The sequence below is a fragment of the Tupaia chinensis genome, unplaced genomic scaffold, assembly GCF_000334495.1.
Source record: "Tupaia chinensis unplaced genomic scaffold, TupChi_1.0 Scaffold147351_1, whole genome shotgun sequence".
NCBI classification, from domain to species: Eukaryota; Metazoa; Chordata; class Mammalia; order Scandentia; family Tupaiidae; genus Tupaia; species Tupaia belangeri.
In genome coordinates this window covers 121,912-135,704 of record NW_006207202.1, presented here as the reverse complement: position 1 = coordinate 135,704, position 13,793 = coordinate 121,912, and the positions used below count along the sequence as shown (strand labels likewise).

Here is a 13,793-nt window from a genome sequence, read left to right as displayed (position 1 = left end):
AGAAAGAAAGAAAGAAAGAAAGAAAGAAAGAAAGAAAAAGAAAGAGGAAGAGAAAGAAAGAAAAGGGAAAAGAGAAAGAAAGAATCTGTGGGTAGAAGGACAGTAAGGGATTCTGAGACTTGGGAGCTCATTAAAAAGGTGACTGGTTTAATAAAGCAGAGAATCCTTTACCTATAGAAGTGACCCCAGCCCTTTTTTCTTTTTTCATCTTTTTTCTTTCCCCAATCCTTTTTTCTTTTTCTTTTTTTTTAAGTTTTTTCTTCTTGTTTTTCTTTTTTTGCTATAGGGTGTGTGCACTCACCAGACAGAGAGATAGAAAGCAAAAAATCACCCCCAATGGGGGATGGCCACACCACAATCCCTTCTCCTCCATTCTCCTCTTGGGATCTTGGGCACACACGCACACGCGCCCGGCGTGAGTTTTAAGCCACCGGGTCCGGGACTCGAACTGTGGTCAACTACATGGGAGTCCAGTGACATAGCCATTACGCTAACTGCTGGTCCCATTTTTTTTTTTAAGTTTTTGCCATAGGGCCTGTGTGCTTGCTGGAGAGAGACAAAAACAGACAGAGAAAAGGAAAGTGAGAAAGCACCCCCCCCAGGAGGGTTAGCCACACCATAATCCCTTCTCTTTCCTGTTCTTCCTGGGATTCAGCGCACACACACACACACACCCAGAGTGATTTTTGTGTTTTATTTACTTATTTATCTATCTATTTTAATTGATTTTGTACATTCAATCACTATACATCTCTCAGCTTGCCGAGTGAATTTACCCAACATGAATATGCTTCCCACAAGTCCAGTTGAGGATACCATAGATGTTATCATCAACAGATAATGTCTGTGTCTTCATACTGGGTTGAGGACTTGAACTGTGGTCAGCCATGTGGGAGACCAGCTCTTTAACCACTATGCCACCTATTGGTCACCCTCACCACCTTTTAGAAATACAGATGCCCAGGGGAGGGGCTAGGTGATGGCAATTGCACCTATGTAGGAGAAGTCCTGGGTCACATGCGCATACCCGTGACCTGGGTTTGCTGACACTAGGGGTGGATTGTAGGGAGGAGATCCTCTTGGGAATACCTGCCTGTCTTTCTGTCTTTCTCTTTCTGTCATGGAGGAAATGAATACATTTTTTTATAAAAGAAAAAAGAAATGCAGACGTCTAGGCCCTGCCCAGACCTCCTGGGTCAGAACCTGCAACCAGGAAGAGAAGGGGATAGCCATACAGCTGCCCCGAGTGAACAGACTAGAAGGGGCCTGGGGCCTGCCTGTTGTAGATAGATCCCAATCCAGGGTAAAGCTTTTCAGCCTGTCTGTCCTTCCTGGAAGCCCTGGAATGTTTTTTTCTCCAAACCAGAGCCAGCTCTTGGGGCTCTGGCCAGGACCACCCTTCCTGTCCCTGATTATACCAGCCTCATTTGAGCATGTATCAGAAGGAGGCAAGTGGGGGTGGGGCGGGGGAGCCTGCAGCAGAATAATCTGCATCTGCAAACTAGAGGAAATTCTCAACCAGACTTCCGACTGCTCTTTGAGTACATGCATCCATCCTATGTAAGAATGTGGAACAGAGCTGAAATCTTCATTGACTTGTTTCTGATGACAGAAGTAATACAGAATGTAGGTTGCTCTGTCCAAGACAAAGGGATAAATCAGCCAGAAATGAGCTAAGTGGCATCGGAAAGGTCTGTTGTGTGTACTACGTGGTGACAATAAAAAAGCAATGTGCGCCATGGGCATGCAAAAAACAGCCGTGCCAACATGTCACTGGATGAACAAGTGACTCCCGGGAGAAGAGTTTATTCGCTCATTCAGGAAATACTTATCAAGCACCTATTTCGTGGCCAGAGACTAGGGAAGTGCCTAACGCCCACCCACGCCCCTGAAGTGTCTCCCTCTGCGGTGGGGGCAGGTACGGAGAATGTGTCATGGGCAGGCTGCCCTCCTGCACCTCCTTGGCCCTCACCCTCACCCCTCCCTGACTGGCAGGTAATGGATCTTGGCCGAGACGCCACCCGCCGCTTCTTCAACTGGTTTTATTGGAGCATCAACCTGGGTGCTGTGCTGTCGCTGCTGGTGGTGGCCTTCATCCAGCAGAACATCAGCTTCCTGCTGGGCTACAGCATCCCCGTGGGTTGTGTGGGCCTGGCCTTCTTCACCTTTCTCTTCACCACCCCCATCTTCATCACCAAGCCCCCCACCGGCAGCCAGATATCCTCCATGCTTAAGCTCGCTTTCCGAAACTGCTGCCCCCGACTGGGCCAACGACACTCTGACAGGTAAGGAAGTGGCTCTGGGTGAAAGGGGCCTTCCACCCCGGAGACGTGCCTTACTTATCTTGGGGAAGGCATGGGCCGGAGTGTAGATGTTCTGGTTCAGATCCTGTGATCTGAGCCCTTGACGCTGATCTGCTCTCCAGCTGGCCGGAACTGCCCGCTGTGACTGAGGATGGTGGTGGAGGTCCAGGGGGCAGAGGTGGTGATATCATGAGTGACCCTCTAACTCTGAAAGTGCGGGGATGATCGTGGTGTTGACAATGACGGTGGTGATACAAACAGGGATGATGGCGCCGGTCCCTACAAGGACGATGACCACCAGTGATGGGAGTAGCGGTGGTGTGATGGAGGTGCTGATATCCGAGAAGGTCGCTGGGATCTCACATGGATAACCCCACCCTTCCCTGTTGCTAAGCATAACAAGTTTTGAGAAATCGGCCAGACTCACTCGCTTCCTATCAGCTGGCATCCAGGGGGAAAGGACTGAACGGTGTTGCATAGGCGCAATGGCTTTCTTCGCTCCTCTCCTTCCAAAGGTGGCTGACTGTATTTGCGTTAAGCAAATCTGTCTCTGGACCTTGGAGCCAATCACAGCTCTTGTCAGTAGGATCGAGGGTGGAAAAAGTGAAGAACGTACTTCCCTCAACCTGGTCTACTGCTACAGTTTGTTAGTGCAGTCGTCGGGTTCTGAGTCTGGTCGTTTAATTATCTGTTACTACCTAACAAACCACACCAGAACTCATGGGCTTAAACAACCACCTTTTTCTCCCTTTTCACACGTCTGTGGGTGACTGGGCTCAGCTAGCCGTTGTTTTATGCCTCCTGATGTCACTGGGGCTGCCATCACGTGGGGGCTTTAAAGGACTAGAACATCCAAGCTGGCTCACTTAACATGGCAGGCAATCAATGTCGGCTGTCATCTGAGAGCTCAGCGGGGACAGTCACCTAGAGCACCTTGGATCCCTCTCATGTGGCCTTATCGTGTGGCTTAAGAGTCTCGTGGTATGGTTTCTGGGTTCTGTAGAAGGGAACATTCCAAGAATGAAAGCTCCCGAGAGAAGAAAATGGAAACTTTGGTTCTTCTTCAGGCCCTTACGAGGCTTGAAAGCCCCATAGCATCACTTCTTCCTCATTTTATCGGTGAACGCAGTCACGAGCTGGCCCAGAATCAGTGACTGGGGAAAGTTAAGTTCAAATGGTTGGCAGTGAACCGGCAGCACATACTGTGGCGGCCATCTTTGGAGACGCCACACAGCAATGGCCTCTTTTGGAATCTCAGAGGAGGCTAGGAGATGCCTGCACAAGAAGGGACCAGAAACCTCTCAGGACAAAGGCAACGGGGAAAGGATGCGGCAGTGGCTGATCTAGCCTGTCACCTAATGATGTTCCCTCCACATACCACGGAGGGAGAGAGCTACGGTGGTGACCATCGAGGAGGATGGACTTGGGGACAGCAAGTGGGAGGGTTGTGGTATATCGAATCTGTGACAGCCTCTCTCTCTCTCTGAGTCAGACTTGGACTAGGACCACCCTGGTTCCTGTGGCAAACTGATGCTATGAACCAAAAAATCCCTTAAGACTGCTCGCCCTATGGAACCAGCAGTTGGCGTACTGACTATGTCGCTGGACTCCCATATAGTCAACTGCGGTTTGAGTCCCGGACCTGGTGGCTTAAACTCAAGCAGGGCACGTGTGCGTGTGTGCTCAAGATCCTGAGAGGAGAATGGAGGAGAAGGGATTGCGGCGTGGCCATCCCTCCCCGCCCCCCGGGAGTGATTTCTCACTTTCTGTCTCTCTGTCTCTCTCTCTCTTTCTGGCAAGTGCACACGCCCCATGCAAAAAAAAAAAAAAAAAAAAAAAAAAAAACTCTGCTCGCCATAGTCTTTGGTCTGACTTCCTTTAGGACCCAAGGGGGTCACGGCTGTAGAGTAGAGTAGGTCTTGATTGACTACTTTTGCCGCAAAAGAGCAAATAGTGATAATATCAGCATTGGTGGTGCCAATAATAAGTGATGGCCAGGGACCATTGTGCAGATGGCATAATGGTTACCTTGCTGAACTCCCACAGTCAACCACAGTTCAAGCCCTGAACCCAGTGGCTTAAAACTCACACTGGCCGCACGTGTGTGTGTGTGTGTGTGTGTGTGTGTGCCCAAAACCCCAAGAGGAGAATGAAGGAGAAGAGATTGTGGTATGGTCATCCTCCCAGGGGGTTATTTCTCACTTTCTGTCTCTCTGCCTCTATTTGTCTCTCCGGTGAGCCCACACACCCTGTCTCAAAAGCCTGTCTAAAAAAAAGAAAAAAAGAAAAGAGAGCGATGGCCATAGTAATTAAAGAATGGCGTTGGTAACAGCGATCGTCATCCTGACGGTGACAATAATAAGGATGCTGGCCTTGGGGATGCTGGAGATGATGGCGAAGGTGATGCTGACAGTGGAGTGGAGGAGATGAGGGTGGTGATTTCAGAGCTGATGTCCATGCAAAAAGGTGATATTGGGGGTAGGATTAAATTAGGAGATAATGGTGGCGGTGAAAACAATGGCGGAGGGGGGATGGTGATGGCTGCCTATGACCCCACAGAGACCCCCAGGGTGCCCACCTGCTTCCTGACCAGAGATTTCCCCAGCCTGGCGCCTCCTCCCAAGAGGACATTGCCAACTTCCAGGTGTTGGTGAAGATCTTACCTGTCATGGTGACGCTAGTACCCTACTGGATGGTGTACTTCCAGGTGAGCCTCTTGCTCTGGGGGGCCTAGATCCCAGATCTTGCTGGTCTCAATTTTCTTTGCAGAATCCCAGGGCATGTGAGGAAGGGGAGAGGAGAGGGACAGAGTGAGTTGCTCTGTGCACCAGCTGGTGTGAGGCCTGACCCATTAAACGTCCTCAGGTGGTATGGCAGGACGAACTGGAGACAGGCCTGAGGCTCAGCCCCTGGAATCAGTCACCTCTTCTCTCTGGGCCTCAGTTCTCTCACGTGTACAATGGGTGGCTTAGACAGTCGGATGCTCTAGGCTGGTAGCTGGGAGACGGGCCGGTCACAGCAGATTTGGGGCAAGCTCAGTGCACTGAAGACTTTGCAATGGGGGTTCTCCAACCCGGCTGTGCCTCAGAATTACCTGCAGAGCTTTAAAAAAAGATACAGATTGTCACATCCCACTCCAGACTCCTGAATCAGGACTGCTGAGGGAGGTCTCTAGTTTAATAAACTCAGATGATACAGATGCTCAGGTCTGAGAACTATTGCCTCCCACCCGGCCCACCACTCCCCGAGGAGAAGGTAAGCAATGTGTGTGTCTGTGTTTGTGGGTGGCTGAGACCACAGGCTGACCCTAGCCCCTAATCCCCAGAACATACCCCTTCTTCACCTCTACTTAGGGGCCACAGTGGGTGTCCATGATGTGACAGGGACATGAGTGTGTGTGTCCATGGCAGATTGAGTCACACCAGTTGTCAGAATATTGCTGCCCTTGGGCTAGCCGGTGGCATGGTGGTTAAGGCAGTTGATATTTAAGGCATGGCTTACTGTGGTTTGAGTCTCAGACCTGGCAAGCACGTGTGTGTGCATGCCCAGATCCCAAAAGGAGAGAGAAAGCAAGAAGAGATTGCGGTGTGACCATTCCCCCATGGTGGGTGCTTTCTCACTTTCTCTCTCTTTCTCTCTCTCTCTCTCTCTGTCTCTTTCCAGTGAGCTTATTCACCCTCTAGCAAATTAACAGAAATAAAAGGAGATCAGCAGATGGCATAATAGTTACGTCGCTGGACTCCCATGTAGTTGACATGGTTCAAGTTCTGGACCTAGTGGCTTAAAACTCATGCCGGGCATGTGTGCGTGCATGCCCAAGATCCCAAGAGGAAAAGGGATTGCCATGTGGCCATCCTCCCTGGAGGTTGATTTCTCACTTTCTGTCTCTCTCTGTCTCTTCAGCTAGTGCATGCACCTTATAGCAAAAATCTCTAAAATTTTAAAATAAAATAAAAGATATTGATGTTCTTCCATACCAGTTGTCAATGGCAGTTGCCCTGAGCCACCCAAGTGCCCTCCCCTGCCACAACCCTCCTAAGAGAGTCTCCTGGACCTCCCTCCACTATAGAGAAATGAAGGGGCAATGCCTGGTCTGATGGGGTCCCCTAGAGCCCTGCTCTGCAGCTGTGACCCACTGTGCTAGGCCAGCACATGTAACCTGTGGGACTCCGGGTAGCTCAGTGTCATGTAAGAACTCCCCAAGGGGACTGCCATGCCATTATCTTCCCCATTTCCACAAACATTTATCCGTATCTATCCTGTGCTGGGCCCTGGAGACCCAAATGTGAGTCAGACCAGCTGTGCCCTGGTGCTGGGGTAAGGCTGCATGTACTGCTCATAGCCCAAGAGCAGGCAAAGGAGGCTTCCTTCCAGGCCTGTTTTCCAGAGAGGAAGAAAGGTGGGAAGGTTACCATCCCCAAGACTGGATGGGAGGACAGCCCCCAGCTGCCTGGCGCTGCTGCTGAGAAATGCCCCCCACCCCCCCAGAAGCTGGGAGCCTTCTGAGGCTAGAGGTGAGATGACTGGCTTTGTTCCCGTCTCGTCCCATCTCTCTCGGCAGATGCAGTCCACGTATGTGCTCCAAGGTCTTCACCTCCACATCCCGAACATTTTCCCAGCCAACCCTGCCAACAGCTCCATGGCTCTGAAAGCCCAGGGCAGCTATACGGTAAGAGACAAAGCCTGAGTTCTGCACCTATTCAAGGCCAGGCTGGGCTTCCTCTGAGAAGAGAGGAAACGGGCTGCCTTCACGTCCCCTCCCTTAGCTGCAGGGCAACCTCATGATTCAGAAAAAGCACCTTCAGGGTGCGTAAATTTGTGTCGGAGCCCAGGCATCCTGCCAAGTGGCTCAACTGCTCAAAAGACTTGAGATCAGCTCCACACCCCCTCCCCACTGCTGCTCTGAAGCAGGCTTCACACCCTGTTTGTACCACTTTGTACCCTCAGACTGAGCACACTCAGGTCCCTCTTGGGCTCTGCCCTACTCCCTCTTTCTCTGGAACCCTGGGATACCTGCCTTTTGGTAGACCTTTCCAAACCTTGGCATTTCAGAGACTCAAAAAATCAAAGATCTTCAGAGCTGGCAGATAAATGACATACTTGCCATTATACTTCATTTCCTTGCTCATGGCAGACATTACTAATCAATCAAAACACTGTTTCAATCTTTTTACTTTTATTTTTTCCATTTGCCAGTGGGCATATGTATTCACCAGAGAGAGACAGAGAGAGAAGGAGAGAGAGGGAAAGTGAGCAAGCTCTCTCCATGAGGAACGGTCACACCAGAGCCCCTTCTCCACTTCTGCCTCCTTTGAGGATTTTAGACATACATGCGCACACCCCCCGCATGTTTCTCAGAACCACTGGAACTCAAACTGTGCAGGCAGTCATGTGGAACCCAGCTGCCCTAACCACCACACCACAGGCTGGCCCCATTGACACTTTTTCCGCACCGACTGATATAAGTTAGAATAGGGGGACCAGCAGGTGGCGTAGTGATTAAGGTGCTGGACACTCCCACATGGCCAACCATGGTTTGAGTCCCAGACCTGGGGCTTGCTTTCCCATTTTCTCTCTCTCTCTCTTTCTGATCAAACTAAAATAAATGAATGAATAAAAAAATTAAATAAATAATTCTTTGAAAAAAAAAAAGAAAAAACGAAGCTAGAATAGAAGAGGAAACCTATCTGAAAAGTTAAATAATTCTTTGAAAAAAAAAAAAGAAAAAACGAAGCTAGAATAGAAGAGGAAACCTATCTGCCATTTTTTAAAATCTAATCCAACTTCCTGAGGGAGTAGTCACACAGGGACAGTTCAGAGTCCAGGTCACTTGACGCTTGCCCAGAGCTCCTTCCGCTCCGCTAGCCTGCCTCTATGGACCTCCTCCTGTCCAGATCCCAGAAGCCTGGCTCCTTCTTGCCAACGTAGTGGTGGTGCTGATTCTGGTCCCTCTGAAGGACCACCTGATCGATCCTTTACTGCTGCGGTGTAAGCTGCTTCCTTCGGCCCTGCAGAAGATGGCACTGGGGATGTTCTTTGGTTTTACCTCTGTCATTGTGGCAGGTATGTGGATGGTGTGGGGCTGGGGACTGCGGGCTGACCTTCGTCTGTCTTGGATAGGGGAGGCTGGTTCCACTAAGGCCGAGTACAGCCCCCACCAATGTGTGTCAGTATTGGCTTCCTGGACGGTATGAGCAGAAAACGACCTGCCTAATCTAATCCAGCCCCTCTCATTTTGACAGAAAGAAACTTAGTCCAACAGAGGAGCAAATGTTTCCTCAATGGCATATAAGTTTCTTTTCTTTTTTTCTTTTCTTTTTTTTGTTTTTTGAGAGGTTTTTGCTATAGGACACGCGCGCTCACCGGAAAGACAGAGAGACAGAGAGACAGAAAGTGAGAACTCACCCTCCCCACCCCCCAGGGATATGGCCATGCCGCAATCCCTTCTCCTCCATTCTCCTCTCGGGATCTTGGGCACACACGCACACACGCCCGGCCTGAGTTTAAGCAACTGGGTCTGGGACGCGAACCACGGTTGACTACATGGGAGTCCAGCGACATAGCCATTACATGAACTGCTGGTCCCCGGCATATAAGTTTCTTGAAGGTAGGGATTTTTTTCTTCTTTATTTACTGCTGTAAATAATGCACAAGGGCCTTTAATAGCTGTATCGAATGAATTTTCTTTTTAAAATATAATTTTTTCAAGAATTATTTTTTATTTAACTTTATTTATTTATAACTTGACCAGAGAAAGAAAGAGAGAAAGTGAGAAAGCAAGCCACCAGGTCTGGGATTCAAACTGTGGTCAGCCAGTGTGAGTCCAGTGTCCTTAACCACCACACCATCTGCTTGTCCCTACATATAAGACTTTAAAAAAAAAAAAAAAAAAAAAGCATTTTTTTTTTTTTTTATTTATTTATTTATTTATCTATCTATCTACTTATTTGTTGTCATTTTCAAGCCGCCAGGCCTGGGACTTAAACCACTCGGTCACGTGGGAATCCAGCGCCTTAACCACCACACCACCTGCTAGCCCCTTAAATGTATTTTCTCGAGATTCATAGCCACTTGGGCGGGGGGTATTTTTGACGGAGGCTTGCTGTGCTGCAATCCTCCTGCCCAGCCTCCCAGTTAGCGAGGACTGCAGGCACATGCCAGCACACCTAGCCTGTTTAGGTTGGTTCCGGAACTAAGCCAGGACCTTCCAGGTGGCCCCTGCTGGCACGGTAGCACCCTACTGTCTGCACCACCATAGCCGGGTCTGCATCCTGCTTCTTGTGTAAGGGAACTGGGTCTAAGGCTAGGTGCTTTGCCCAAGTCATACCGCAAGCCAGTGTTAGGGCCAGGATTGGAACCCAAGTTCCCTAACTCCCCATCCGGTGTTCATTCCACAGCTATGGTCCCAGCAATACAGAAAAAGGCGATAAAGTGGTCCAACATGAAAGCCAGCTTAGAAACACTACTGCGATACTTGATGCCACAGTCGAGGGGTCATGTGACATCATGGAGCGAAGGCCACCTTTGAAGTCAGACCTACTGGGGCTCACATCCAGCCCTGTCTACCTATCAGTGTAACTCAGGGCTGTTGTTTAACCTACATTTCACTTTTTTTATTTGGAGAATGCATGCTAAGGACCAGCAGTTACTGTAATGGCTATGTCGCTGAACTCCCATGTAGTCAACCGCGGTTCAAGTCCTGGACCCGGTGGCTTAAACTCATGTTGAGCATGCGTGCGCGCATGCCCAAGATCCCAAGAGGAGAATGGAGGAGAAGGGATTGCAGCGTGGCCATCCCTCCTGGGGGGCGATTTTTCGCTTTCTGTCTCTCTCTGTCTTTCCAGTCAGCGAATGCGCCCTATAGCAAAAACTTCTCAAAAAAAAAAAAAAAAAAAAAGAAAGAAAAGAAAAAAAAGAATGCATGCTAAGTGCTTAACAACAATGGGTTTTCAATTAATGGGAGCTGATATTGTTATTGAGTATAAAACCTAGCCCTGAGTTTCCTAGCAGCCGAGACAAAAAGGGAGGAGCTGGCACTCAAATCTTGACACTCCCCTTGCCCCCTGGTCGGTATTCTCTTCCTTACCTGCTGCCCAGTCAAGCCCTGGCTGCTGGGTAAGAACACCCTGTGGGCGGAGCTGCCCAGGCCAGGCCTGGCTGGAATCTCCTACTCCTCCACCAGGTGTCCTGGAGATGGAGCGTTTACACTACATCCACCGCAACGAGACCGTGTCCCAGAAGATCGGGGAGGACCTGTACTACGCAGCACCACTGCCCATCTGGTGGCAGATCCCACAGTACCTGCTTATTGGGATCAGCGAGATTTTCGCCAGCATCCCAGGTACCCTGGATCCCCTCTTCTGCTTTTGCAACCAGTGGTGGGCTCTGCCTGAGGGTGCCTCCAAGTGCAGCCTCTGGGGCTTGCTGGCGTGGAAGCAGGCAGTGTTTTCTGAGAGGCTGCATTGGCTCAATGGAGATGTGTTAGCCCTGCCTCTCACCAGCCACTGCAAAAGGCCCTGGAAGGCTGGAGGAGACTAAGGCTTTTCCCACCACCCTCTACATATGAGGGGACTTCAGAATTCATGGGAAATGCATATTATGAAAAAACTGGACTGGTTCCTTGACCTAGAGGATAAGGCAGCTGTATCCTACGTGACCAAGTGCATGGTTTGAGTCCCAGACCCGGTGGCTTGAGAAACACACCATGCGTAGGTATGCGCACGCCCAAAATTCCAAAAGAAGGGAGAAATGGAGAAGGGATTGCAGTGTGCTCATTCCCCATAGGGGTGCTTTTTCCTCTCTCCCTCACTCTGACTCTCTCTGGTGAGTACACACACCCTCTAAAATAAGAAGAAAAAAAAAAGGTTTTGCATCAAAATAAACTCACACTTTAATTTCTTTTTTTTTTCATGAATCTTTTGAAGTCCACATAGTCACTTGCTGCCATGTTCCCCAGCCTCTGGGTCTTTGCAGTTGCTGTTCCCTCCACTTAGATGGAAGGTGAACTCCTATTCCCCTTCAATTCCAAGTCTCATAGGGTCTTACAGGCTGAGCCTGGATCTTAGGATTTCTCCCGAAGGTGACAGCACCCCCTCTACAACTCTGTGAGGGGTTTTGGCAGGAAAGGACCCCACCAGAGATGTTTTAGACAGGCCCACTGCTGGTGCAGAGAGAGCAGGACTTGGGAGTTTAAGAGGCCTTTACAGGGGGCCAGACAAAATGACAAGGGCTGGGGTTTGGCCCAGGGTGGAGGGGACAGAGACCAGGGCACACATTTAGAAGAGATCTTAGAGGTTGAGTTGGAATGGTTTGGCAATGACGGCTGAAGGGAGGATAAAGATGGTGCTGGCTTGGAGGCTGTCACTGAATGGAAAGCCCAGAAGGAGGTGGGGAGGCGGAGCTCTTGGGGCCACATGGCCTGTCCAGTTGGGGGTGTTCAAACCAGAGGTGGATGAGCAGGGCAGAGAGGAAGTGACATTGCTACTCAGTGCTGTCACGGCCTCCATGATGAAGGCTTGGTGGGCTAGGGCCGGTCCTCTGCTGCCTCCCAGCCCTGAGGCCTCTCTCTCTCTCCTCAGGCCTGGAGTTCGCCTATTCGGAGGCCCCGCGGTCCATGCAGGGAGCAATGATGGGCATCTTCTTCTGCCTGTCAGGGGTGGGCTCGCTGTTGGGCTCAAGCCTGGTGGCACTACTGTCCTTGCCAGGGGGCTGGTTGCACTGCCCCGAGGACTTCGGTGAGTGTGGGACATGGGTGGAGGGGGGCTTGGAAGAGGCAGCTGCTAAGCACATTGACCCTAGGCAGAATGACGTGAGGGGTGGGCTCAGGAGAGGGGGCTGTGCCCCACTTTGCCCATCACTCACCGTGTGGCCTCAGCTCCACGGGCCTCAGTTCCCCAGCAGTCAAAAGGAAGCACTGACCTCAGTGGACCGCAAAGGCTCCTGCCCTAGAACGCTGCCATTCTGGCTGGAAGGTCATGTTTCTTGTGGAATTTGTGCTGCAAGTTTCCTAATAAATAACTGACCAAGGAAGAATCGTAGACACCCCAGGACGCTAGAGGGATGTCTACCCGGTGTCATCAGATCCCATCCACTGCCTGGATGGCCCAGGCCCGGTAAAGAGAGCGTGTAGCACAGGTGGGCCTTGCCCTGAGCCAACACCCACTCCCCTTTTCCCAGGGAACATCAACAATTGCCGGATGGACCTCTACTTCTTCCTGCTGGCTGGCATTCAGGCCGTCACAGCCCTCTTATTTATCTGGATCGCTGGTCGCTATGAGAGGGCCGGTCAGGGCCCAGCCTCCCAGAGCAGTCCCAGCAGGGATAGGGGCTGAACATGCCCCCAGCCCACCGCTGGCTTCTCGTTGCCAGGACACAGACCCCGCAGTCTCAGCTCTGGTTTCCTTCTGTTTATTCTGTACCCGACGTTAGAATGAAATGGTTCCCATAAATAAGGGGCAGAAGCCCTTCCTCACAACCATGGTCCATGACAAGGGCAGGGCAGAGGGCACCTGGATGGGGCCTTGCAGGGGTCCAGGCAGGGGACTTGGATCAACAGCCACCAAAGGATGTGCGGGAAGGGCAGGCTAGAGGCCCTGTGGGCACCCCCCTCCCGCTGTCCAGGCTGGTGGCTGCCATGCTGGGCCAGGCAGGCTGGGCCGGCCAGGTCAGGAGCTGCCCCGAATCCTCTCCATGTAGTTACGAAGCTCCTCGGGGTCCTTCAGCCCCATGTCCTCACACACCCAGCGGATGTCCTCCTCGCCTGCCACCAGGATGGACTGCACCGCGGGGGCCCCTACAGGCTCCTCAGGCGGCTGGGCTGGAGGGACTGGTGCAAATGTCACAAACTCGACACGCTTCCGCCGCCCTCCGGCTTCCTTTCGGGCCAGGGTGCTGGAGGAGCTGGTGGTGCCCCCAGGAGGGCCAGGGGCCAGAGTGGGGGCCTCCCCTCCCCCACCACTCTCACAGGGGCACGCCCCCTCCCCTTTGGGCGGACTAGGAGACCGCCGGTCCAGCTGGCGGCTCAGTTCCTCCTGGTCAGTGCCCAGCCAGACCCAGTTGTGGGGCTGGGGGGAGGCTGGGTCGGTGGCGCTGTCAGGAGGCTCTTTGCGCTGGTAGCGCAGCACGAAGACCACGCCATTGACCAGGAAGATGAAGATGGCCAGACAGAAGATTCCCAGCAGGGCGTACATGCCCAGCTCCAGATCCGTGACTCGCTGAGGGGCCGGGACCATCTCCTCCTCTTCCTCCTCCTCCTCCCTGGCTTCAGCCTCCTCCTTCTCGGTCTCCTCCTCTGCCCGCTCAAACTTGCCCCTCACACCCACGCTGCCCCTCGTACCACCTGCTGCCCGCCGCTCACCAGCCATGCTGGAGTCTGTGGCTGGCAGGCTCCGAGCAGGACTGGAGGGGAGAGGAGGAGCCGGGGTGGGGGCCGGGGGCAGCCCCAGCCAGGCAGTGCCAGAGGGCAGGGGCACACGGTGGGGGCGCCGCGCG

General features: G+C 51.9%; 2 protein-coding genes across 2 annotated transcripts in view; one reads left to right on the top strand and one right to left on the bottom strand.

Annotated features, from left to right (window-relative positions):
- SLC15A3 (solute carrier family 15 member 3) overlaps positions 1-12,777 on the top strand; it is a 16,360-nt gene extending 3,583 nt beyond the window's left edge. Inside the window, exons 2-8 of the mRNA XM_027768725.1 lie at positions 1,996-2,285; positions 4,863-5,010; positions 6,865-6,972; positions 8,198-8,366; positions 10,486-10,644; positions 11,882-12,037; positions 12,480-12,777. Coding sequence (XP_027624526.1) covers positions 1,996-2,285; positions 4,863-5,010; positions 6,865-6,972; positions 8,198-8,366; positions 10,486-10,644; positions 11,882-12,037; positions 12,480-12,634 — 1,185 coding nt within the window. The 3' untranslated portion in view covers positions 12,635-12,777. The remainder of the gene's footprint in view (positions 1-1,995; positions 2,286-4,862; positions 5,011-6,864; positions 6,973-8,197; positions 8,367-10,485; positions 10,645-11,881; positions 12,038-12,479) is intronic.
- TMEM132A (transmembrane protein 132A) overlaps positions 12,695-13,793 on the bottom strand; it is a gene marked incomplete in the record, with an annotated part of 18,230 nt that continues 17,131 nt past the window's right edge. Inside the window, 1 exon segment of the mRNA XM_027768744.1 lies at positions 12,695-13,781. Within this exon segment, the coding sequence (XP_027624545.1) occupies positions 12,968-13,781 (814 nt within the window).